Consider the following 27666-nt stretch of genomic DNA (forward strand, 5'->3'; position numbering starts at 1 on the left):
TGTGAGAAATGTGAATTAGATGTGTACATTACAATATGATAACACGTCTTTCTTGATGCCCGTGTTTGTTTTTAAATGAGTCGGTAAGCTGCTCTGTGCACACGCATTTCGTACGGAAGTGAGAGTGGGTCTTTCTTTCCTTTATTCTCATTTTTGTATCAAAAGGGTAAAAGTCAATAAGGTTATGGGATAAAGGTTAGTTGTTTAAAATTAAGGGGAAGGTCAGTAATAATGGGTGGGGTTCAGATTTAATTAATTATAATTAAGGGCAGGGCATTAGAATTAAATAATTAAGTTAAGGGATGGGGTCAGATTTAATTAATTGAAATTAAAGGCAGGGGGTCATAATTAAATAATCAAATGAAGGGATGGGGCAAATTTAATTAATTTAAATTAAGGGCAGAGTTGTCTGAATTAAATATTGAAAATTAAGGGCAGGGTCGGGGTAAAGTTAACTTTAAAGGGAGGGGACTTTTGAAGAGGTACAGGCCTGAAAGTCTGCACTTACCTGCAGCTCGTGGTCCTGGAGTCCAGCTGGTGAGGTGGTGGGAAGTGAAAAAACAACCATGTATGGTCTTAAAAGCAGGTGCTTATCACGCAGTTTGTGTCACAAATTGTTTCTGCAACCAGCGATCTTTTCTCTGTTTTTAAATACTGCTTGAGGCAGTCCCCTGCAATCCCTATTCCATTATCTACATTATTGCATCCTAGCTAACCCTCCACACTGTATTTGTTGGTTGCCTCCATGACATCAGTCTGGCTTCAGAGCTGCCTTAGGCACAGAAACTGCTCTTCTGAACACCTGTGACGATCTGCTCTCTAACCTTGACTCCAGCTCTCCTGCGGTCCTCATCCTCCTTGACCTTTCTCCTGCCTTTGAAATCGTCAATCACACCATCCTGATTAATCAACTCTGCAAGAATATGGGCATCACCGGTCAGGCTCTGGCGTGACTGACCTACTTCCTCTTGGATGGACCCTCCCAGGTCCAACTTGGGTCCTTTCTCTACACCATCTCTCTCTCCACTTGTGGTGTCCCGCAGGGCTCTATCCTCTCACCCTGGCCCCTTTGGCCTGCCTGATTTCCACCTTCTTGTCTAACATCCAGTGTTGTGCGGATGACACACAGCTCTCTTTCAGGCTTCCCTCAGCCTCCTCTCCTTCCTCGCTCATTCCTGATTGTCTATCCGCGATTCAGGAATGGTGCACCTCCAACGATCTCTGCCTCAACGCCAGTAAGACTGAGATTCTTTTCATTGGGACTGCTGCTCCCGCTTTCTCACTCACACTCTGGCTGCTCTCCTTGGGCCCTCTAACCTCGCCCTCCTCGGAAGCTAAAAACCTTGGGGGTCATCTTTGACTCCACTCTCTCCTTCTCTCCTCACATCACTGACCTTGCCAAGAAGGGCCACTTCCAGCTGCACCGCCTCAGAGGTATTCTACCTTTTCTCACCTTCCCCAGAAGCTCACTGTCTCCAGAGTTCTGGTTCTCTCCTGGCTTGACTGCTGCAACAAAAACAATGTTGACACCGAGCACTCCTAATTCAATGAATTTTTGTGATTCATTTTAGAGGGTATGTGAAATAATTAGGGTGTGAAATATTGGAGGTTCAAGGTGCGGGGGAGAAAAGTACAACCTTGGCATCTACGTTGTAAAGCAATAAATCCAGAACTAATGTTCCCTGTTAGGGAACTTGTGGCCCCTGCACACTGTTTATGGCCTTAGCCTACTTGTGCATTGTGTACTTAAAGAATTTGGCTCTCCTGAAACCAGGGCAACTACTTGGCTCGTTATTATTTAAATGCAAATTCCAGTCACTTTAGTATTTTTAAACAATCAAAAATGTCAACGGTAATAATTCAAATGACCATTCAGTAATTCACATAATACAAATATTTATTGTACAGATAGCCTCACAGGTTTCGAGTGTAACTCTTCATCAGGGGCAAGTGTTTTCAAAAAATAAACTTGATAAGTCTCATGTTTATATTTATACAAATATCAAAGCATAATGAATACATTTATAATTTGGAAAAACATTTCTCGTGCTAACATAATGCCCACACTTTGTTGAAAAAGTCCCTTCTATTCAAGGGACACATGTAAGTGAAAAGAATTCTCACTAATCCTTTATTTGCAGGATGTAATTTGGTGATTAGCCTGCTTTTTTATGACATTCCTCGTGATAGCAAAATGCCTATAGTGTGTTGGAAAAGTTCCTTTTATTCGTGGTCCACTGATATGTCAAAAGAACTCTCACTAATTAATTTGCACAATGTAGATTGGCTTGCTTCTTTATGACTAGCTACTCCTGGGGAAAAAAGGACACATACAGAGAGTAGGAACTTAACCTGTTAGTAAATATAAATATTTAATTGTCACTGGTCACTGCTTTAACCTAGTGTATGATGTAGTATAGTTACTCTTTCCATTATGATTGTAGAGGGAAAAAAAATCATTTAAACGACGCTGACCTTAGAATGGTTCTTTAAAAGTGCAGATTATGGGCAGTATTTCTACTTTCAGGTTGTAGCTGAAATGAGGTCCTTCTATCGTAGGCAGAAGATTGTCTAAAAAACAAAAATAAGCGCTCAGTCTTGGATAAATGTATCCGAATCTCCATGTTTAAAAAGCCAAATGTAATCTTACCGTACACAGACTCCTAAATGGATATGGGAAGGTCCAAAGTGGAAGGACTGCTACAGTCAAATTAGACTAAGTCCATATGGAGTGGAGGTGCCTCTAGGATTTGCCAGAATAAGTCTAAAAAGAAAAGAGGCAACTATTTATATATTGCTAAGGGGGGAACAAGTGTAAGAAAGAAGAGGGAACAATAACTCCCTCTGGACTTACTTCAAATTCAGGTTCAACCGGAGAAGGGGTAGATTCCAGCAGGTCCAATCTCGACAAACTGCTTGTGAAGTGCTTGCCCCGAGCGCTTGTTCTTCTTCTTGCTGATAGATTTTTATCCATCAGCGGTGATTTTTGGATACCGAGGCTTAAGCCTCATTACTCCATCTTCTCAGGTTGAGTGTGTAGTCGTGGGTTTGTATTCTTCTCGGTCTGTGTGGTCTTGTCACAGTAGGGCTGGTTTCACAGGGTCTTCGCAGTGATGGGCCGCGGGTAGCGGTCGAAGGGGTTTGCAGTGGTGGCAGTGAGTCTTCTGATCAGAGGGTTCGGGTTCTGATCCAGTTCTTGGCAGAAGTTCTTACTCAGCTTCGCTAGATGTTCATCCAACATCTCGATGTCCAGGTCTCTGTGAAGGTCTGCTATCCTTGTGAAGATTGGAGCTCCAGATGATATCCGCAGGGCCTTGTTCTGGACTATCTGAAGACTCTTCCGGTGTCGCTCATTGCAGGTCATCCATGCTGGTGAGGCATAAGTCAGGGTTGGTCTGATGATCGCCTTGTAGACGTTGATCTTTGTCCGGAGGGGCATGGACTTGCTCTTCAGGAGTGGGTACAGCACTGCCATCTTTCCTGTTGCCTTCTGACGATCTCGTCAGAAGACAGCGTCTTCTGACGAGATGGCTGCTATTTGTATGAACGGTTGCCAAAGACGTCATCACGCGCATGCACGTGTGACGTCACCGGAGATCCGTGATGTTTTAGGAAATGTAAAGCCTATTAATATCTATGTATCCAAAATAATGGGTATTACCATTTATGATGGTAGATATTAAATCCCATAGGAGGAATATGTTAAAAGGGAACCGTACTGTACCCATGGGTATCTTTTACATTTTAGCGTGACGTCATCACGCACGTATGCGTGTGACATCATAGGTAAACATAACAAAATTAGTCGAGTATTGAGTATTGTTCAATTTAGTAGGTAATCTCAGTATATGATGGTTGCTCTGCGACAGAGGATGTCTTCTGCTGTCTACGTCCGAATTTGACGTCATCACGCATGTATGTGTGTGACGTTACAAGTGAATATGTCACCATTTAATAACAATTGTAGATGTAAACAAAATTATATCTGGGATATGAGGGGTCACATTAACCAAAGAATTCCACATCTAAGAATCATGCTGAGTGCTACTTGTCATACCTTATCTTTAAGGAAAGACAGACCCTGTGCTTAGTGTATTTCACATGTGTTGTGATTCATACTGATAAAGATAGACTGCTGTCATTCATCTGAGTAAAAATGCTAAATTAGGTGAATAGGTTTAGAACCTCACAAAAAGAAGCTGGTGAATATTAATGCATAGCGCATGTAACTTGATTAATACAAATATGGGTTAGCCGTCGTCCTCTAAGTGCGATGTCTGACAAGTGTATTGGTCTGAATTTAAATCACCAGTGAAGGTGTATATAGGTATTAATTAAGCATTGCTGTTGGAAAAACACATCGGTAGACTAGCTCTATATCCTCTTGTGGGAGCGGTCCTTGGTCATGTGGTAACTCCGTGACGCAGTATTCAAAGAATTTTGAGATTTCAGCTCAACTGTATGATTATTCGGGACTAACAATGATGTCCAGTGTGGTTGGTGAGTGGGCTAAAAAGTGTGTTGTACCCTGACTTCTAATCTTAGTGTTAATCAACAACATGTTGTGTGGAGCGAAATAGGCTTGGTGTGGGCTATGACTAAGCCTACCAACATAGCATATTAAGAGCAGTACATGTCACGATGCCCGCTCCCGGGGCGCCGGCTCAGGCCCTGCGTCCCCGAAAGCGGACATCAAGTCCCCGGGGAAGGTCCCAGCAACCCCTTATAGGGGCCCTTTGGACAGCGTCCTGGCGCCCATGGCGCCAGGCTCATAGAAAATGTCAGTCCTGGCGCCATACTCAAACCTCCAGAACCTATTCATATAGATGGGGAACCCGAATTCAGAATGAGGAACATTTTAGATTCAAAAATGTTTAGGTCAAAGCTTTTCTACCTAATTGATTGGAAGGGGTACGGACCTCAGGAGAGGTCGTGGGAACCCAGTGACCATGTGCATGCACCTCGATTAGTCAGGAAATTCCACCGACTCTTCCCAGACAAACCAAAACCCCCGGAGGGAACAACCTTGGGAGGGGCCTTGGGGGGGAGTGCTGTCACGATGCCCGCTCCCGGGGAGCCGGCTCAGGCCCTGCGTCCCCGAAAGCGGACATCAAGTCCCCGGGGAAGGTCCCAGCAACCCCTTATAGGGGCCCTTTGGACAGCGTCCTGGCGCCCATGGCGCCAGGCTCATAGAAAATGTCAGTCCTGGCGCCATAGGTGCCAGGCTCATTATGAAAGTGTTTGGGTGCACTTACCTGATGTAGACCATGCTGCAGAATCCCGGCCTCCTTGAGGCCTGAAAGGAACTACTTTACCTGTGGGACTCATTTACCACCAGGGCGTGGTCGGGGAAGGATACATACCTGATTGGAGGAAGGACACATTCTAGGAACTTCTTCCAAGGCTATTTAAACCACACCCGATCAGCCACACGTGCTTCGCGTTGTTCTGCATCTAGCAGCTGGACGCTCACCGTGTCTGCTCCTGCATCCTGACTTCTGCCACGCCTGCCAGCATCCTGAATCACCTGCAAAGGAAGGGAACAAGAGAACAGAAGAAGGAAAAGGCCTTACCTGCTAAATCTGCACCCCGGAGACATTTCGCTGACGATCCTGAAAAGGAAGACATTTATTTTTAAAAGCACATCACATCGATCGCTGCAACGCCTCATTCTACTCACCTTACAGGGCGCTTCCATGTTCTGCAGTGACCATCCGGATCCGCAGTCGCGCCCCAGCGCTTAGGAGAAAAAGACAATAACGAAGGTGAGAGAAAGATGGGAAAAGGGAAGCTAAATCTCCATGTTAAGACTTACCTGCTGGGTCATTCCCTTTTCATTTCGGGTCCGCGCCGCATCCAGGCATTTTCGGACCCCGGCCCCTAAGGGGAAAAAGACATCAGCGTTAATGAGCGAATGAAAAGACATTACCAAGACGCTCATTAAAGACTTACCTGATTTCCACAAGGATTTCACCTCTCATCTCGAGTCGGTGCCTGTTCCCCGGCATTCCGTACCCCGGCCCCTATGGGGAAAAAGACACTAGCATTAGAACATTAATGCATGGACACAAGGGGAACCACTTATCAAAAACTTACCTGGAAGCCAAGCAAGTTTGGTTCTCACCAATCCGAAAATCCAGTGAAGTAACTGGATACCAACGCGCCCCTGCATCAGAAGCAGGATGGAGAGCTCGTCCTTCCAGACCCTAAGGTGAGACTCTACGGGGAAGCACAGAAGGGTTTTGAGGAGGATGAGAGGGGTAAGTGGGAGGCCGATTGCATTACCCCGCAGACAGTTAACCCCCTATTTTCACCTACAGAAGGATACTTCTGCGAGTCAGAGAAGCCAGATTTGGGGCCCGGTCCAGTCCGTCTTCCGACCCCTGCGCATCACCTTAGACGAGGTCACAACAGCGCGAACCGGGCCAGCGCCTCTGTGGGAGTCAGGTGAGCGTTACAGAACGCGAAGCCTTCCTACAAATTCCCACCCAGGCGCTATGGAAACTTCTGAGACTGATCAGTTGGCCCAATTATTGGGGGAATTACAGGCCGAAGTACATGCCGCTCGTCAAGAGACTAATGCCCTCAAGAGGGAATTAATAATATCAAAGGAAAGAACTGATGACCTGGCCAGACAGCTTCTGCAAAGTCAAGCTGGGCAAACTCCTCTACCCGGTTCCGGAGGGAACCCCGCTCCTGTGGTTCCCAGTAACCCTGTGCATATTAATCTACCTGGAAACATGCCGCTGGCCCCACCCGAACTCTTTGCTGGGGACCCCAAACGATTCGCCGTATTCATGAATCAGTGTCTTTTGCACTTCCTATGCAGGCCTGGGGCCTTCCCTAATGATCAGACCAAAGTAGCCTTTGTATTGTCATATCTCAGCGGCTGCGCTGCCGATTGGTCAGTTCCACTGGTTACTCAGGATGACCCAATTCTCTGTGATTTTCAAGGATTTCAAGCAAGCATGGAAAGGTTATTTGCTCGACACTCTCAGGGGCAGGCTCTGGATGATGAACTTCTATCCCTGCGACAGGGCAATCAGGATCTCCTATCCTACATTGCAACCTTTAAAAGTCTAATTGTAGAAACTGGGTGGCCAGAGGATAAGAGAATCCCGTTATTTTATCGAGGTTTACGTGGAGAACTTAAAGATGTCCTGGCCCAAGTTGTAAATCCGCCCCGAGAATGCACAGAATATATAGACTTAGTGGTCCAATTGGATCACAGACTCCAGAAAAGAAAAGCAGATCGGTCCAGGTTTGAGACCCGGGTGTTGGTCAAGGCCCACGCTAACCCCAAGGGAGTTGATGTTTCAGAGCCTATGCAAATTGGTGGGATTAAAGGACCTTTAACTCAAAAGGAACATGAAAGGAGGCAGCAATTAAAGTTATGTCTTTATTGTGGGAACTCTGGACACTTTCTACGAGATTGCCCGGCAAAACCGCCCCGAAAGGCGGTAGGGGCTGCTGATAAAAACCTTGAAGACTCTGTTTCGGGAAACGACTCAGCCCGACAAGCGTAGGGGTCCGCTTGCCGAGCTTGAAAACTAACTCTCAGACCTCGCATTTCATAGTGCCAACGGTTCTCATAGATCCAGAACAGCCTAAGCAGTTGCATGCAATAAAGGCATACATCGATAGCGGGGCTATTGGAAATTATGTGGACCGTGAGTTGGTCTCCAGGATTAACCTCCCTCTCCGTCCTAAAACCATCAAAGACGTCATCACCACAGTAGATGGAACTGAAATTGCCTCTGGACCGGTAACGCATTCCACTACTGAGGTGACTCTTATTGGTCCCAACGGACATCGGGAGGCAGTTGTGTTTGATGTAATCAAGGCCCCACAGTTTCAGGTTATTCTTGGAATTCCTTGGTTAGAGACACATAATCCTCGAATTGATTGGCGAGCTAAGAGAATAACCTTCCCGGATTGTGCACAAACCTGTTATCCAGAAAACCTGAAGATTAATCTAGCATCTGTAACCTCTGCCTCCATGCAATTGCCTCCGGAATACCAAGACTTTCAGGACGTCTTCCAAAAGGAACAGGCCAACACGTTACCTCCTCATCGATCGTACGATTGCCAAATCGATCTGGTGCCCGGTGCACAACCCCCTTGTAGCAGGATTTATGCCCTTACCGAACCTGAGAACCTGCATCTGAGACAATATTTGGATCAATACCTCGCCAATGGTTTTATTCGCCCGTCAAAGTCCCCGGCATCCTCGGCTTTGTTCTTCGTGCCTAAAAAGGAAGGCGACCTTAGAACTTGTATCGATTACCACGCATTGAATCAGATAACGGTTAAAAACCGTTATCCTCTGCCTCTGATCCCTGAACTCCTTGACCAGGTAAAGGACGCTTGCATATACACCAAGTTAGACCTCTGGGGGGCATATCATCTGGTGCGACTAAAAGAAGGCGACGAATGGAAAACGGCCTTCCGTACTAAGTATGGATTATTCGAATACCAGGTAATGCCTTTCGGGTTGTGCAATGCGCCTGCTGCCTTCCAATTCTTCATGAATGATGACCTTCGGGAACTCATCGATGTTTGTGTTGTCGTCTATATCGATGACATTCTAGTGTACTCCTCTTCGGAATCTGATCACAGAAAACACGTTAGGGCAGTTCTGGAAAAACTGCGCCAACACAAACTATTTGCTAAACTGGAGAAATGTGTTTTCCATACCACAGAAGTTGAGTTTCTCGGTTTCATCCTGACACCCAAAGGAGTCCGAATGGACTCAAGAAAAGTGGATGCCACCCTCAAATGGCCATCACCTAGCTCTGTAAAAGGGGTTCAAAGCATGCTCGGCTTTGCCAATTTCTATCGGAGGTTTATCCCGGAATTTTCACGCATAGTACAACCCATTACTGCACTCTTGAGGAAAAATAAACGTTTTGAATGGTCTGAAGAAGCCGAGCAGGCCTTCCAGGATTTAAAAGCTAAGTTTACCTCCGCACCTATATTGAAACATCCACATCCAGATCTCCCGTATGTCGTCGAAACTGACGCATCCAGTCTAGCCATGGGAGCAGTTCTGTCTCAAAGAGATCCCGAAACCAACCAACTGCATCCCGTAGCATTTTGGTCCAGAAAATTCTCGGCACCAGAGATTAATTATGCAATCACTGACAAAGAACTGTTAGCCATAAAGTCCGCTTTTAAAGCCTGGCGGCATTACCTGCTTGGCGCTCGACATACCATCACAGTGATCACTGATCACCGGAATTTACAGTATTTGAAAACCGCCAAGGCTCAGTCATCACGGCAGCTCCGATGGGCTTTGTTTTTCGCTGAATTTGATTTCGTGATTACCTATCGACCTGGCTGCAAGAACGGCAAAGCAGACGCCTTATCCCGAATTGGAATGGGAGAACCTGATACAAACTCAGAACCAGTACCAATAATTTGCGAACAGAGAATTCTAGGCATGACTTTGTTACAGACGCTTGAAGACTTTCAAGTCAGAGTGAAACAACTCCTGGACCCTACAGTCCTACAGGATTGGATACAAAAGGGATCAGACTTTACCATAGATAATGGTTTACCTTATTACCAAAGACGCTTATTCCTGCCACACAAGGATTTACATGAACTAGTTATTTCCGGTTATCATGATACATTAATAGAGGGACACCCCGGTATTGCCAAGACAATGGAAAAAGTGAAACGACAATTCTGGTGGCCCTCTTGGCGAAAAGATGTTAAATCTTTTGTGATGTCCTGTGGTGTTTGCGTCCAAAATAAAGGTCAAAAGAAAAGACCAGCCGGTCTCCTCCAACCTCTAGACGTACCGCCAGCACCCTGGCACACCCTATCAATGGATTTTATTACGGACCTGCCTCCTTGTTCGGGATATAATACCATTCTGGTAATTGTGGATTTGTTTTCCAAAATGGCCCACTTCATTCCTTTGAAAGGTTTACCTTCAGCTTCTGTCCTAGCCAAAGAATTCCTCGAAAATATTGTTCGGCTACATGGATTCCCATCTATACTAATCTCTGACCGGGGAAGCCAATTCATTTCCCACTTCTGGCGCAAATGTTGTCGAATGGCACAAATCGACGTAAGATTATCGACCAGTCACCACCCTCAGACCGATGGTCAGACTGAGAGGACAAATCAGACCCTTGAGCAGTACTTACGGTGTATGTTACAGCAATCTGAAAGCAACTTGAAAGACATTCTTTGGATAGCCGAATACGCATATAATAATTCGGTACACTCTGGAACTGGCCATAGTCCTTTTTATTCCTTGTTTGGACATCACCCTCAAACCTCAAACCTCGACTCACCTCAGAACCTCGGAGTGCCCGCAGTAGAACATCTGCATTCTACCATTACCCGAGCCTTCAAAGAGGCAACCACGCATTTACAACAAGCCAAGGGAAAATACAAGGAGAATGCTGACCTACATCGGAGTGAAGCACCTCCGTATCAGATTGGGGATCAAGTGTGGTTAGCTACCAGACATTTACCGCTCAAAGGGCCCCGAACTTTTAACCCAAAATATCTGGGACCTTATTCTATTACGGCAATAATTAACCCAGTAGCGGTTAAACTTGATTTACCAGCTAATATGCGAATTCACCCTGTTTTTCATGTGTCACTTCTGAAACCAGTGGTACCCGGAACCCGACTACTCAAACCTCCAGAATCTATTCATATAGATGGGGAACCCGAATTCAGAATGAGGAACATTTTAGATTCAAAAATGTTTAGGTCAAAGCTTTTCTACCTAATTGATTGGAAGGGGTACGGACCTCAGGAGAGGTCGTGGGAACCCAGTGACCATGTGCATGCACCTCGATTAGTCAGGAAATTCCACCGACTCTTCCCAGACAAACCAAAACCCCCGGAGGGAACAACCTTGGGAGGGGCCTTGGGGGGGAGTGCTGTCACGATGCCCGCTCCCGGGGAGCCGGCTCAGGCCCTGCGTCCCCGAAAGCGGACATCAAGTCCCCGGGGAAGGTCCCAGCAACCCCTTATAGGGGCCCTTTGGACAGCGTCCTGGCGCCCATGGCGCCAGGCTCATAGAAAATGTCAGTCCTGGCGCCATAGGCGCCAGGCTCATTATGAAAGTGTTTGGGTGCACTTACCTGATGCAGACCATGCTGCAGAATCCCGGCCTCCTTGAGGCCTGAAAGGAACTACTTTACCTGTGGGACTCATTTACCACCAGGGCGTGGTCGGGGAAGGATACATACCTGATTGGAGGAAGGACACATTCTAGGAACTTCTTCCAAGGCTATTTAAACCACACCCGATCAGCCACACGTGCTTCGCGTTGTTCTGCATCTAGCAGCTGGACGCTCACCGTGTCTGCTCCTGCATCCTGACTTCTGCCACGCCTGCCAGCATCCTGAATCACCTGCAAAGGAAGGGAACAAGAGAACAGAAGAAGGAAAAGGCCTTACCTGCTAAATCTGCACCCCGGAGACATTTCGCTGATGATCCTGAAAAGGAAGACATTTATTTTTAAAAGCACATCACATCGATCGCTGCAACGCCTCATTCTACTCACCTTACAGGGCGCTTCCATGTTCTGCAGCGACCATCCGGATCCGCAGTCGCGCCCCAGCGCTTAGGAGAAAAAGACAATAACGAAGGTGAGAGAAAGAAGGGAAAAGGGAAGCTAAATCTCCATGTTAAGACTTACCTGCTGGGTCATTCCCTTTTCATTTCGGGTCCGCGCCGCATCCAGGCATTTTCGGACCCCGGCCCCTAAGGGGAAAAAGACATCAGCGTTAATGAGCGAATGTAAAGACATTACCAAGACGCTCATTAAAGACTTACCTGATTTCCACAAGGATTTCACCTCTCATCTCGGGTCGGTGCCTGTTCCCCGGCATTCCGTACCCCGGCCCTTATGGGGAAAAAGACACTAGCATTAGAACATTAATGCATGGACACAAGGGGAACCACTTATCAAAAACTTACCTGGAAGCCAAGCAAGTTTGGTTCTCACCAATCCGAAAATCCAGTGAAGTAACTGGATACCAACGCGCCCCTGCATCAGAAGCAGGATGGAGAACTCGTCCTTCAAGACCCTAAGGTGAGACGCTACGGGGAAGCACAGAAGGGTTTTGAGGAGGGTGAGAGGGGTAAGTGGGATGCCGATTGCATTACCCCGCAGACAGTTAACCCCCTATTTTCACCTACAGAAGGATACTTCTGCGAGTCAGACAAGCCAGATTTGGGGCCCGGTCCAGTCCGTCTTCCTACCCCTGCGCATCACCTTAGACGAGGTCACAACAGCGCGAACCAGGCCAGCGCCTCCGTGGGAGTCAGGTGAGCGTTACAGTACATTGCGGGCACAATCTATTCATTCAAAAGATGGTCAAAGAGATGGTTATACCAGTTGGTCATATTGGGCAGTAATTTCATGATCCAGTATGCTCCACGGTCCAAATTGAACTGCCTCATCAAGAGTTCAGTCTATCTGGATTCTTACAGTGTGATTTTTAAAGAAAAGGACCCAAGTAGTATTCTTCATTGATGCCTAGAGGTGCCATGGCATCCAGTTTATGTATCCAGAATAATTCACGTTGTGACAACTTTTTAGGTAAATCGCCCCCTCCTCCCACCTGCATAGTGGATGTACTACTTCTAGGATAACTACTCTCATTTGAGAAGTGCTGTGTTGATTTTCTTTGAAGTGTCTATAGACCGGTGATTTAGTGTTCCTAGTCCTAATCCTTGACTTGTGTTCAGTCCATCTGTCCTTTGCTCTTTGTGATGTTTTACCTACATAGTACTTGCCGCATGGGCAGCAGAGTGCATATGTGCCATTTTTAGTCTCACAACTTGTGTAATGTCTGAGAGGGATCTTTTTACTAGTGTTGGGATGACAAATATGGTCACCCTTAATGATGCTTGAACAATGCTGGCAATTGAGGCGGGCAAATGTGCTGCATTTATGTTTGCTGAGAGTACTTTGAAGTGGTTGTTTTGGTTACACTTTATTTTTTTTACTTTCTTTGTAGAACTAAATTGAAAAAACTTGCCCCTGAGGAAGAGTTACACTCAAAACGTGTTGTGCTATCTGTACAATCAGTATTTGTATTATGTGAATTACTGAATGGTCATTTGCATTATTACTGTTGACATTTTAGATCGTTTAAACATACTAAGGTATCTAGAATTTGCATTTAAATAATAATGATCCAAGTAGTTGCCCTGGTTACTTGTGCATTGTGTACTTAAAGAATTTGGCTATCACCCTAAGGCCATAGACAGTGTGCAGGGGACGTGAGTTCCCTTACAGGGAAATTTAGTTCTGGATTTTTTGGACTACTGCAACAGCTTCTTTCTCAATCTGCCTAACTCTACTCTTCACCCCTTTCAACTAATCCAGAACAGGATTGCGAGACTTATCCTTGGCCTCATGCCCAGGGACTGCATCTCTTCAGCCCTGAAATCTCTGCACTGGCTCATGGTGGCTGCAAGGATCAAGTTCTGACCCTTTGCATCATCCACAAGGCTTTCTGGGGCCAGGGGCCGCACTATGTCCAACTCTCTCCAACTCTCTCTGTCTAAATACTTTCCTTTTAGAGCCCTTTGCTCAGCTACCTTGAACTCTGTGAGGGTCAGACGCTTCTCCAAGCAGAGAGCGGGGTAGATATCTTCCTCTGCAGTGCCTCCCTCTGGAACAGCCTCCCTGCCCTTTTCTAGCTTGAGCCGGACCACCTGAAGTTCCGGAAGCTGCTCAAGACCTTCCTTTTCTTGTCTGCCTTCTCTCTACCTCTTTCTTACTAGCCTTCATGTCTGCCTGCCCTAACTGGTTGCCGGGTGCCCTCAGAGTCTCACAGGGTTCCAGGCCCCTCCATGACATGTCTTCTTGCACTGCCTCCGGACCTACCACGCACTTAGGGGCTGTAACTGTAACGCCTACTACCACTGCCTTCCTGCACTTACCCAGAGCTGTGCTGCCCTAGCTGCACTTACTCAGAGCCATGATGCCATGACCACACTTTCCCCTACCCTCTCCCCTGTACTTCCCCCTCTCTCTTTCCCCCCTGCACTTTTGTTGTTGCACTTGCATGATCCAAATGACACAAGGCCTAGTAGGATGGTGTGTCCTGTCTCCCCACTGTCTTCCCCCTTCCTTGTCTTGTGGCACCTACAAACACGTGTACAGGTGCATTATGAATACCAAATCATATCATATAGTATTCAAACTTTTTGACACTGAGCTCCCCCTTGAGAAGAAATGTTGTTGTCGACCGCCCCCCAAACCGCTGGATAAAAATAGTGTTACCGGGCCACCCCAGATGGCATATATGCTTATATTTTGTATTGAAAGTAGTCACTGTGCTTCGTTTATGAAGAGCCTTGCGCCCCGCCACGGGCTATCCTTTGGGCACTGTAAGGGGGGCCAGCCCCACAGTTTGAAGACCACTGGGATATGGTTATGAAGAAAATATAAATTTGCAAAAAAAATGTAGATATCTCATGAACACAAGTATGTTATGACAAATAAGGCTTTTATGCTGCCCCAGTCGTCTTACGGCATATTGTGACCCCGCCCGGGGTAACCGGACCCTAGTCCATGGAGGCAGAAGAAAAGAAAAAGGGCAAAAGTGGGGGGCCTCGGGTGAGGGGTCTGGGGTCAGGGGCAGGTAAGAGAGTTGGTCCTACTCACAGAAAATCTGCATTCTGAGACTAGAGCAGACAAATGCGCAGGTCACTGTGCACAGCAGTGCTCTGCACATTTCCTGGGGGCCATGCACCAGTGCAAATGTTGCATTGACCACCCCCCCCTTGAAAACATTAGGGTCAGGAACAGGTGCAGAGCATGTTGTACTAGAAGATGATGAAGCAGGAGAGATATTTCAAGTGCACAGCAGTTTGAAGAAAGATAAATGGGACGCATCATGTTTAGAAGATGTACTGTATCAAAAGGTGATGGCGTTAGTAAGTGGGAATGATGTCAAGAGGAGAGATGTCACAATGGAGGGTTATGGCAAGCAAAAGATGAACTTTGTGTACAAAGAAATTATTTGTGTAGGGATCATCAGCTAGTAGCGCCATGAAAGATGAAGAAGACAGTAGTGGAACTAGCACATGTTGGTCATTTGGGTGTGGCCAGGAAGAAAGGACTGGTGAGGTCTGAATTTTGGTGTCTGGTGTGGACAGGGATGTGGAAGAGCAGGTTAGTTCATGTACTGAATGTGCTGAAGGAGTTAAGGGACTCACGGTACAGAAAGTTCCGATGGTTGTGAGGAAAAGTCCCAAAGTACCGTGGGAAGAAGTGGCGTTGGACCTGCTGGGCTGTTCAACATTAGAGGTGCAAGAGATACATACTTGTTGGTGGCAATTTATTTGTTGTCAAAGTGACCTGAGGTTTGTGTATTGAAGGACATTTCCAGTGGCAGTATTATTCAATTCTTAGAACAGTTGTTTTGGAGAGAGGGTTTTCCCAAGAGGTGTCTCTCGGATAATGGCTCTCAATTGGTATCGAGAGAGTTCAAAGAGTTTTTGGACAAATATGGGGTGGAGCAAATTACCACATCCCTTTATCATCCTCAAAGTAATGGATGCATGGAACGTTTCAAAAGGACGCTGATAGAGGCCATCAGAATAGCTGTCGGCACGGGAGGTGGTTGGATATGCAGAGTAATGGAAAGAACATTTCAGTATAGATTGGCCCCACACAGTGTAACTGGGGTTTGGCCATTTTAGGTTCTGCGAGGGAGGAAGCCCAATTCACATCTATGTCCTGGGTGGATGGAAAGATCGAGATATGTGGGAGTGGATGTAGATAGTATGAGAGAGAAGATACATTTGAGTAGTAACAAAGCTAAGGAATGATTTGATGACAAGAATTGTTGTAGGAAGTTTGAGGTGAGAGAAGGTGATTGAATAAAAGTAAAATTACCTACCAAGGTACGGAAGGGCTCTTCTGTATACTCAGATCCCAAAGAGGTTGTAAAAGATTTGGGTTCCTCCATTTTGGTTAAAGGAGGGGGAGTGTGGAATAAAGAAAAGGTAGCGGTTCTGAGGACAGATGGTTCTCGCTTGATGTCAAGGAAGGTGTGATTATTGGTTTTAGTGCCACAGGATGATGCTGGATGTGGGTGGAGTATGTAGGAAGGGAGGTGTAAGAAGTGTATGTACACCACATCCTGCAGTGTGTGAAGAGTATGAAGGAAGGGAGGTGTTAGAAGTATGTTTAAACAGGACGCTGATAGAGGCCATCCATCGGTCAAGTGGCACAACAAGTAGAGCGCTCGCTTTGACATCGGTGCAGAGCCTGCTAACGCAGGTTCGAATCCCAACGGGGCCAAACTCAGCCTTTCATCCTTCCGAGGTCGATAAATGAGCACCACACACCGTGGGTAATAATAAGCAGCGCTCAGATACCTGAGAGTTCATAGCGCTATATAAATGCCAAATTATTATTATGTACTGTGTTTATTATAGAGATCAGATTTTACATAGTTAAAAGGATGCTTATTTAATAATGCTCATTGATAACTTAGCAACTGTTGCCATGTGCATTTGAGTTAAGGTACAGAGTTTGTGGAATGTTAACCATTCACTGTTCCAGGTTCCAGGAGAGTCAGTTGTGTTCTGTTCCCTGGCTGGAATTGTCTACTCTTGAGCTTAAATAAAGGAACCTGTCATGCATACTCAAAACGCGTGAGCATCGTTCTTAACAGTGAGTTAAAGCTCTCGCTGCTGAGAACTGTGTGCAACCATATTTCACTGGTTTGGGTCGATAAATTGGGGCCCATTAAACTGAGCAGTAGTAAAAACCGTTATTTACAGTGTTGCCAAAATACAGACACCCTGGTATTAAGCTCTATGTAGAAAACCACTGTTGCTGTTGGCTCTTTTTCATAGACCCTTCGCCCGCCACATAGAGAATTTTGCCTGCTTCTAGAGGTTGCCGGGTTCGAAATTGCCTAGAGCAGGGAGCTATTTAGCGTTTGGTTATAGCAAAGGGGAGCCTGGTTACCTTGAAACTGGCAGCTACCAAGAGTTACTTTTGACTCCTCAGGCAAGTCCTGCTTTACAAACATAGCTATGTGAAATGAACTGTCAGGGTTAGGGAATGTGTATGAAAAAGAATAAAGGACCCACCTAGAGGACATTTAAAGCATATTCCATGATATATAATAGAAAAAAGGTTGTTTGTATATTGCACACAAGTGAGATTTTAAGCGCACTATTAACTAGCTCTTGGTTCGCTCCTGCCTGACGGGTGATACGCAATACACAGGAGCTGCTTTTTGCTGCCGGTCAACTAATCCTTATTTCGACCCCTGTAAGTGGTACTAGTTTGTTTAATGACCTTGGATTGATCAATGGTTAAATTGGCTGTACCGGGATTACAACTCTGGACCCGTAGATTTCCTGTGGCATTAAGCCGCTAAGATATCCTACTGACTTTAATGTCATACAAAGACGACGGAGGTCTTTTTTTTAATACACACATGCACTCATTATTTCTGTCAGTCACTCATTCAGTCCCTGACTCCTTCATTCAAAAGTGTACAAAGTCCATTACCCATTTTTGCATTCCTATCCCTTCTCTATGACATGTGCTGTGGATTCTGGAAGGTTTGGCGGAGGAGGTACTCATTGTTGCATTCCTATCCCTTCTCTATGACATGCACTGTGGATTCTGGAATGTTTTTGGGGCGGGGGGTGGAACTCATTTTTGCATTCCTATCTCTTCTCTCTGACATGCACTGTGAATTCTGGAAGGTTTGGGGGGTGGCACTCATTTTTGTATTCCTATCCCTTCTCCATAACATACACTGTGGATTCTGGAAGGTTTGGGGGAGGTGGCACTCATTTTTGCATTCCTATCCCTTCTCCATGACATACACTGTGGATTCTGGAAGGTTTGGGGGAGGTGGTACTCGTTTTTGCATTCCTATCCCTTCTCCATGACATACACTGTGGATTCTGGAAGGTTTGGGGGAGGTGACACTCATTTTTGCATTCCTATCCCTTCTCCATGACATACACTGTGGATTCTGGAAGGTTTGGGGGAGGTGGTACTCATTTTTGCATTCATCCCTTCTCCATGACATGACCTGATGATTCCGCAAGGTTTGAAGGGGAGGGCGGGGGGGGGGGGGTTGGGTGTTGCGCGTTTTTGCATTCCTATCCCTTCTCCATGACATGCTCTGTGGATTCTTGAAGGTTTGGGGGAGGTGGTATGTGTTGGCTGCATGCATTGGCCAGATGTTTTGTGGAGAACATTTCCTCACTAGAACGTGTATGTTTTTCCCGAATTCCTTTCTTCTTAACTTGGTTTGCAGAAAGACATATTGTAATGACCCTGAATATTTATTTAAACATTTGCTCTTTGTGGGTAGGTAGTTCAGGGCCTACACAATGTATATTTGATTTACGAAATCCATAATCCGATATCCTTACAAATACCCACTCCTTCCTCATCATTCCCCTTTGTCTGAATACCTTTGCGTCTGCAGTTACCTGATACTTGGCTTAAGTCTGTGTGTTCAGTCAGGTAGTTCTGTGTGCCATGTGTACACCTTCCAGTCTAGAAGTCAAGCTAGCCCCGTTAGTCTGTTGTTACGTCCTTCTTGCTGTTGCTAGTCCCTGGGCTGCAGGGCATGCAGAACCATGCACTTCAACTCAGCCTAGTTGCTCCTCGCACTTACTTTTCCCTGCAGAAACCCGGTTGGGTTCTCCGGGTCTTGATAATTGGATGAAAAGTATCACTACAATCTATGCAGCTTCAGCTAAGCAGTCATGCGACGGTCCCATGAGGGCTACAATCTATGCATCTTTAGCGAAGCAGTCATGCGACGGTCCCATGAGGGCTACAATCTATGCAGCTTCAGCTAAGCAGTCATGCGACGGTCCCATGAGGGCTACAATCTATGCAGCTTCAGCTAAGCAGTCATGGGACGGTCACATGAGGGCTACACTTTCTGCAGCTTCAGCTAAGCAGTCATCGGACGGTCCCATGAGGGCTACAATGTAAGCACGTTCAGCTAAGCAGTCATGGGACGGTCCCATGAGGGATACAATCTCTCCAGCTTCAGCTAAGCAGTCATGCGACGGTCCCATGAGGGCTACAATCTCTGCAGCTTCAGCTAAGCAGTCATGGGACGGTCCCAATGTATGCAGCTTCAGCTAATCAGTCATGGGACGGTCCCATGAGGGCTACAATCTCTGCAGCTTCAGCTAAGCAGTCATGGGACGGTCCCAATGTATGCAGCTTCAGCTAATCAGTCATGGGACGGTCCCATGAGGGCTACAATGTATGCACGTTAAGCTAAGCAGTCATGGGGCGGTCCCATGAGGGCTACAATCTCTGCAGCTTCAGCTAAGCAGTCATGGGACGGTCCCAATGTATGCAGCTTCAGCTAATCAGTCATGGGACGGTCCCATGAGGGCTACAATGTATGCACGTTAAGCTAAGCAGTCATGGGACGGTCCCATGAGGGCTACAATCTCTGCAGCTTCAGCTAAGCAGTCATGGGGCGGTCGCCTGAGGGCTACACTTTCTGCAGCTTCAGCTAAGCAGGTATGCGGCAGTTCCATGAGGGCTACACTCTATGCAGCTTCAGTTAAGCAGTCATGGGATGGCCCCATGAGGGCTAAAATCTCTGCAGCTTCAGCTAGGCAGTCATGGGACGGTCCCAATGTATGCAGCTTCAGCTAAGCAGTCATGGGATGGTCCCATGAGGGCTACAATCTATGCAGCTTCAGCTAAGAAGTCATGGGACGGTCCCACGAGGGCTACAATCTATGCAGCTTCAGCTAAAGAGTCATGGGACGGTCCCATGGGGGCTACAATCTATGCAGCTTCAGCTAAGCAGTCAAGGGACGTCCCATGAGGGCTACAATCTATGCAGCTTCAGCTAAGCAGTCAAGGGACGGTTCCATGAGGGCTACACTTTCTGCAACTTCAGCTAAGCAGTCATGGGATGGTCCCATGAGGGCTACAATGTAAGCACGTTCAGCTAAGCAGTCATGGGACGGTCCCATGAGGGCTACACTTTCTGCAGCTTCAGCTAAGCAGTCATGGGACGGTCCCATGAGGGCTACATGTAAGCACGTTCAGCTAAGCAGTGACGGGACGGTCCCATGAGGGCTGCAATCTCTGCAGCTTCAGCTAAGCAGTCATGGGGCGGTCGCATGAGGGCTACAATCTATGAAGCTTCAGCTAAGCAGTCATGGGGCGGTTCCATGAGGGCTACAATCTCTGCATCTTCAGCTAAGCGGTCATGGGGCGGTCGCCTGAGGGCTACACTTTCTGCAGCTTCAGCTAAGCAGGCATGGGGCTGTTCCATGAGGGATACACTCTATGCAGCTTCAGCTAAGCAGTCATTGGATGGCCCCATGAGGGCTACAATCTCTGCAGCTTCAGCTAAGCAGTCATGGGACGGCCCCATGAGGGCTACAATCTCTGCAGCTTCAGCTAAGCAGCCATGAGACGGCCCCATGAAGGCTAGAAGCTCTGAATCTTCATCTAAGCAGTCATGGGACGGCCCCATGAGGGCCACAATCTATGCAGCTTCAGCTAAGCACTCATGGCACGGCTCCATGAGGGCTTAGCTGAAGCCTAGCTACATAGATTGCCCATGGGGACCTCTTGAATCGCGGGGCATGCTGCTAGTTGGGCATCTGCTCACATGCTGCTAGTTGGCCATCTACTCAACTGAAGTCCCTTCTTATACTCAGCTGGAACTTTGGCCTGACACTTCCTGGGCGGGACAATAGCAAATTGCATTCTGCTACGCAACCAACCACATGTTCATACATGATGGACCCCTTGCTCACTGTGCTTAGAGAGGCACAGCTTCACCTCACTGATGAGGCCTGACTAGGCCGAAACACATGTCTGGGGTTGCTGTTGGTGCTCTTGTTCAGAGGAGAATTGCCTAGCATTTCGGTGCTGGACTGCCCTTGAGGGTGGGACAAAGACTGATATGCAAATGGCTATTTCTCCTCTGAAAGGTACAGTGAGCTAATACGTAGTTGTAGACCCTCTGGAGCGGGAATCTACCCAGAGAACAAGTTATTTGACCTTGTTCATTCTCGGTAGAGGGGCTCCCAGACCTTTTGCACACACATGTTCATGCATACCCTTAACTTCTTACCATTCTTATGGTAGCAACGAATGGCAGCCCAGGAGTAACGTTCCATGCCATCCTCCAATGAAGAGCAACGTAGGTTGGTTTTACCAAACTGAAGCTTTCTGGTTTAGGTGGACGGCGTCCGAGCCAGGCCCATGCTCTGCGATCTGCGGCTCTGGCGTGGCCGAGCGGAACCTGTCCTGCGTTCAGTTTAATGCTGGAGTGGAGTGGATTGTGGAGGACACCCAGTGTGAAGATCAGGAAAAGCCTCCGGCACTGGTTCAGTGTGTGGTGAATATCTGTCCCCTGGGCTGGAATTCGGTAAGTGTGCCGGATCCCAACCATGCATGCTACCTATGCTGTCGCTATGCTCCTTTGCATGAACACTGCATGTTATGTGCATGCCTTTCTGGTTTTTTTTGGACATGCTGAAAGAGAGGAGGAACACTTGCAATGGGCAAAATATACTATGCATAACTTAGTCACATATCAGAGACCGGAAACAGGGGCAGAGAGGACCCTGAGAGCCAGAGGAAGCCGCCTGCTCTGTGATGCAAACACCTCTCGGTGGTCTCTCGGGGGTTCTACCATATTCCAGCCAACTAACTCCGGCCACCCACCCCAGCCTCTGCTAGGATAAGGGACTCAAGCTCTGGAAAACACAGACCGTGATCCACAAGCCCAGACTGCAAACAGTACACAAAAGAGAGAACACAAGTGAGTGCAGCCCATGGACTAGACTGCAGATGCAATCCCCACCTGAATCAATATTCAATAAGGAAAGATCGGGGGACCCTGGGTGGATGTGGGGCTACAAGGTACCATCCCAGTGAAGGCTGGCACCACACACGCAGACCGGATGGAAGCTTAGCCAATCAGGAAGCTGCCATGACAGAGCCTTCTGATCCCAAGATTGCTGCTCCCCCGTTTAAAGTCTCGGGCTGAGGAAACATGGGCCTCGACAAAACCAAGGAAACACTATCCTGTACACCTGAGAAAGGATAGCAGGAAGGTGAAGGAGATGGAAGGTGTTGGAGGAGGGACAGAGGAGCCAGAGATGCAGAGTGGAGGAGAGCAAGAGGCAGAGAAGAGAGAAAGAGAAAGGGAGGTGTGCTGGCAGTGGGCATCAGGGGCCAGAAAAGGAAGCTGGCATTGTCCACACCTAGAGTAGTGGAGGCTTTCGGGGATGCTGAGAGATGAAAGGTGAAACACTCAGGTCTGATCTGGGGTGCCGCCAGGGCGTGAAGGCTTGCAGAGTTAAAAGTCATGTGGACCTGGGCTAGAGGACTGATAGGTCCAAAGCCAAAAGGCCCTAGGGAAAGCAGAAACCAGAGAGAGAGAGAAAGAGACGGGCTGGCCAGGCGCCATAGTTGCAGTTCTGGTGTGAGTTGCAAGCCCAGGGATAATACATAATACTTTCTGGGAGCAACCAAGAAAGGAGGGGAAAGACAGCTATACATTTGCAGAAAGCCATATTCAGGAGTGGGTTGGAGAACTCCCAGGTCCTTCCAAGGGAACAAGTCATAAGATAATCTGGTGAGAATCGCAACCCAAGCGGGATCAAGAAAACAGGAGTCCAGAAGATGCCTCGTTATGTTCAAAACGCTCTTCCTACTTGCCTTGTTCTCCCTACACCCACCCACTTTCACAAGGAGGATTATTTGTGTTTGGTTCTGCCATTGTCCAACCTTGGTGTTTTATCGTTTCTTTGAACCTTATAGTAGTCTCAAGGCACCTGTTGCTCCCTTGGTCTATGACAATCTACAGTGCTAGTTATGAGTAGGGCCCTTTCCATGTCTATGGTACGCTCTGTCCATTGTTCCTGTTAACATGCAAAAGCCTGTTGTGGGGTTGCTATCATGCATATATGAGCCATGTCATGTGCACTGCCCCATCCATACAGGCATATGTTTTGGAGGCTGGGAAGGCAGAAGTGCATGCATGCATTTGTGCGTTCTTGAGTGTGGGACTGCTTGAATAACCAACCATGAGTTCAAGCCACAGAATGATATGGTGAGGTCCAAAGGTTGTCCTCCTTAACCTCCCTGGCGCGTCAGCATTCTCAGCTCTTTATCTAATGTCAAGCAGTGAGTCTATGAGAACATGGAGGCTATACGCTGTAGAAGTCAGACACAATCCCAACACATATAGGCTCTTGGCAAGATAGCTCTATATTTAAGACAAAAACAATTTGCATTCAATTTTCCCAAAGTTCTGTTGCTAATAGACTGAGACTCTCTGGACTGATTCTGATGAGGTTTCCCCCAAAATGTCCGCCAGACATTCTCTGGAAAATGTCATTCAAATCCATCCAGCCAATCAAAAGGGACTAGTAATGGAATTCTGGGAAAAGTCTATGCAAATTGGTTTCATCTTAACTCATATTTATGAATTGGCTCTGGCTACAGTGGCAGTGAATACCTTCTCCTGGGCACTGTAGATATCTATACTTCTGAAGTCTCTAGCAATGATGGAGACTGTGCATCCTTAAGGCAGCCCAAGGTCAGTTCAGAGACTTCCACTGTGAGTTGGTTCTGAGTCCAGAGTTTTAGGGTGTGAGAGCGATGGTCGGTGTAAACGTCATTCACTTATATGTTCCCAGGACGATTCCGCAATGCCCCAGTCCAAGATTCACAACAATACTCATAAACATGTCGCCTCCAGAACCCCGACTCCCGAAAAGTCCCACATTTCTTTTTGGGATCCCCTTTACACCACATATATATGTGGGAGGGGGGTATAGGTTCTAATACAAGAATGGGGGCTGCAGGGTTCTCCCCCTGCATATGTATGTGTTGTAAAGGGGGTTAAAAAAAGAAAAAAGTCAGTATTTTCGGCTGTCGCACTTCTAGGGGTCGCAAAAATGACATAGATCCTCTCAATCCGCTCGAGTGTGGCTTCCATGAACTGTGCGGCACCAGGTCACCGCCTGCTGGACTACATTGGCATCCATGATCTGTGCGGCACCAGGTCACCGCCTGCTGGACCGCATTGGCATCCATGATCTGTGCGGCACCAGGTCACCGCCTGCTGGACCGCATTGGCTTCCATGATCTGTGCGGCACCAGGTCACCGCTAGCTGGACGCATTGGCTTCCATGAACTGTGCGGCACCAGGTCACCGCCTGCTGGACCGCATTGGCGTCCATGATCTATGCGGCACCAGGTCACCGCCTGCTGGACCGCATTGGCGTCCATGATCTATGCGGCACCAGGTCACCGCCTGCTGGACCGCATTGGCGTCCATGAACTGTGCGGCACCAGGTCACCGCCTGCTGGACCGCATTGGCTTCCATGAACTGTGCGGCACCAGGTCACCGCCTGCTGGACTACATTGGCATCCATGATCTGTGCGGCACCAGGTCACCGCCTGCTGGACCGCATTGGCATCCATGATCTGTGCGGCACCAGGTCACCGCCTGCTGGACCGCATTGGCTTCCATGATCTGTGCGGCACCAGGTCACCGCTAGCTGGACGCATTGGCTTCCATGAACTGTGCGGCACCAGGTCACCGCCTGCTGGACCGCATTGGCGTCCATGATCTATGCGGCACCAGGTCACCGCCTGCTGGACCGCATTGGCGTCCATGATCTATGCGGCACCAGGTCACCGCTAGCTGGACGCATTGGCTTCCATGAACTGTGCGGCACCAGGTCACCGCCTGCTGGACCGCATTGGCGTCCATGATCTATGCGGCACCAGGTCACCGCCTGCTGGACCGCATTGGCGTCCATGAACTGTGCGGCACCAGGTCACCGCCTGCTGGACCGCATTGGCTTCGATGAACTGTGCGGCACCAGGTCACTGCCTGCTGGACCGCATTGGCTTCCATGAACTGTGCGGCACCAGGTCACCGCCTGCTGGACCGCAATGGCTTCCATGATCTGTACAGCACCAGGTCACCGCCAGCTGGACCGCATTGGCTTCCATGAACTGTGCGGCACCAGGTCACCGCCTGCTGGACCGCATTGGCTTCCATGAACTGTGCGGCACCAGGTCTCCGCCTGCTGGACCGCATTGGCTTCCATGAACTGTGCGGCACCAGGTCATCGCCTGCTGGACCGCATTGGCTTCCATGAACTGTGCGGCACCAGGTCTCCGCCTGCTGGACCGCATTGGCTTCCATTATCTGTGCAGCACCAGGTCATCGCCTGCTGGACCACATTGGCTTCCATGAGCTGTGCGGCACCAGGTCATCGCCTGCTGGACCGCAATGGCTTCCATGATCTGTGCGGCACCAGGTCACCGCTAGCTGGACCGCATTGGCTTCCATGAACTGTGCGGCACCAGGTCATCATCGCCTGCTGGACCGCATTGGCTTCCATGAACTGTGCGGCACAAGGTCATCGCCTGCTGGACCGCATTGGCTTCCATTAACTGTGCGGCATCAGGTCTCCGCCTGCTGGACCGCATTGGCTTCCATGAGCTGTGCGGCACCAGGTCATCGCCTGCTGGACCACATTGGCTTCCATGATCTGTGCAGCACCAGGTCACCGCCTGCTGGACTGGATTGGCTTCCATGAACTGTGCGGCACCAGCTCATCGCCTGCTGGACCGCATTGGCTTCCATGGACTGTGCGACACCAGGTCATTGCAGCACCAGGTCATCGCCTGCCGGACCGCATTGGCGTCCATGATCTATGCGGCACCAGGTCACCGCTAGCTGGACGCATTGGCTTCCATGAACTGTGCGGCACCAGGTCACCGCCTGCTGGACCGCATTGGCGTCCATGATCTATGCGGCACCAGGTCACCGCCTGCTGGACCGCATTGGCGTCCATGAACTGTGCGGCACCAGGTCACCGCCTGCTGGACCGCATTGGCTTCGATGAACTGTGCGGCACCAGGTCACTGCCTGCTGGACCGCATTGGCTTCCATGAACTGTGCGGCACCAGGTCACCGCCTGCTGGACCGCAATGGCTTCCATGATCTGTACGGCACCAGGTCACCGCCAGCTGGACCGCATTGGCTTCCATGAACTGTGCGGCACCAGGTCACCGCCTGCTGGACCGCATTGGCTTCCATGAACTGTGCGGCACCAGGTCTCCGCCTGCTGGACCGCATTGGCTTCCATGAACTGTGCGGCACCAGGTCATCGCCTGCTGGACCGCATTGGCTTCCATGAACTGTGCGGCACCAGGTCTCCGCCTGCTGGACCGCATTGGCTTCCATTATCTGTGCAGCACCAGGTCATCGCCTGCTGGACCACATTGGCTTCCATGAGCTGTGCGGCACCAGGTCATCGCCTGCTGGACCGCAATGGCTTCCATGATCTGTGCGGCACCAGGTCACCGCTAGCTGGACCGCATTGGCTTCCATGAACTGTGCGGCACCAGGTCATCATCGCCTGCTGGACCGCATTGGCTTCCATGAACTGTGCGGCACAAGGTCATCGCCTGCTGGACCGCATTGGCTTCCATTAACTGTGCGGCATCAGGTCTCCGCCTGCTGGACCGCATTGGCTTCCATGAGCTGTGCGGCACCAGGTCATCGCCTGCTGGACCACATTTGCTTCCATGATCTGTGCAGCACCAGGTCACCGCCTGCTGGACTGGATTGGCTTCCATGAACTGTGCGGCACCAGCTCATCGCCTGCTGGACCGCATTGGCTTCCATGGACTGTGCGACACCAGGTCATTGCAGCACCAGGTCATCGCCTGCCGGACCGCATTGGCATCCATGATCTGTGCAGCAGCAGGTCATTGCAGCACCAGGTCATCGCCTGCTGGACCGCATTGGCATCCATGATCTGTGCAGCACCAGGTCACCGCCTGCCGGACCGCATTGGCTTACATGAACTGTGCGGCACCAGGTCATCACCTGCTGGACCGCATTGGCTTCCATGAACTGTGCAGCACCAGGTCAACGCCTGCTGGACCGCATTGGCTTCCATGAACGTGCGGCACCAGGTCACCGCCTGCTGGACGGCATTGGCATCCTTGATCTGTGCAGCACCAGGTCATTGCAGCACCAGGTCACCGCCTGCTGGACCACATTGGCATCCATGAACTGTGCGGCACCAGGTCACCGCTTGCCGGACCGCATTGGCATCCATGATCTGTGCGGCACCAGGTCACCGCCTGCCAGACCGCATTGGCTTCCATGAACTGTGCGGCACCAGGTCAACGCCTACCGGACCGCATTGGCGTCCATGAACTGTGCGGCACCAGGTCATTGCGGCCCAAGGTCATCGCCTGCTGGACCGCAATGAAGACAACAGGTCTTTCTTCCCCATAAGGACACAATCCCATGGCATGCATGGGCAGCAGACAGGAATAGGGACAATCTACTCAGACACTACAAACAATCACCAGAATTCAAAACAGCATTTAAACGTGGGTTTTGGGGGGGCTCAGCGGGGTAGGCTTCTGCACACACGAACCGTCCCAGACTCTAGAGTCTTGAAAGGACTGCTCCAGTGGAGGGCCCTTCAAGGGAGATACAAGGAGATGACCCTCCTCGTTCAAGTTAGTCGAAACAGAAAATATAATGTAGGATTTTTTTCAAAAGCAAGACCGCATCAGTGCGTAAGAGCGACTGGTTGTGGATTCTGAGAGAGAACTTAGAAGGTTTTGTTACTTC

The 27666-nt window shown here is 48.8% G+C and overlaps 1 protein-coding gene across 2 annotated transcripts in view; it reads left to right on the plus strand.

The window, feature by feature from the left end:
• Positions 1 to 27666, plus strand: part of ADAMTS13 (ADAM metallopeptidase with thrombospondin type 1 motif 13) — a 447185-nt gene that overhangs the window by 303534 nt on the left and 115985 nt on the right. For both annotated transcript variants that reach the window (XM_069609349.1, XM_069609350.1), the window contains exon 23: positions 21215 to 21404. In XM_069609349.1, the coding sequence (XP_069465450.1) occupies positions 21215 to 21404 (190 nt within the window). The remainder of the gene's footprint in view (positions 1 to 21214; positions 21405 to 27666) is intronic.

Source organism: Ambystoma mexicanum, chromosome 8, assembly GCF_040938575.1.
Source record: "Ambystoma mexicanum isolate Mex_15411 chromosome 8, UKY_AmexF1_1, whole genome shotgun sequence".
Classification (NCBI taxonomy): Eukaryota; Metazoa; Chordata; class Amphibia; order Caudata; family Ambystomatidae; genus Ambystoma; species Ambystoma mexicanum.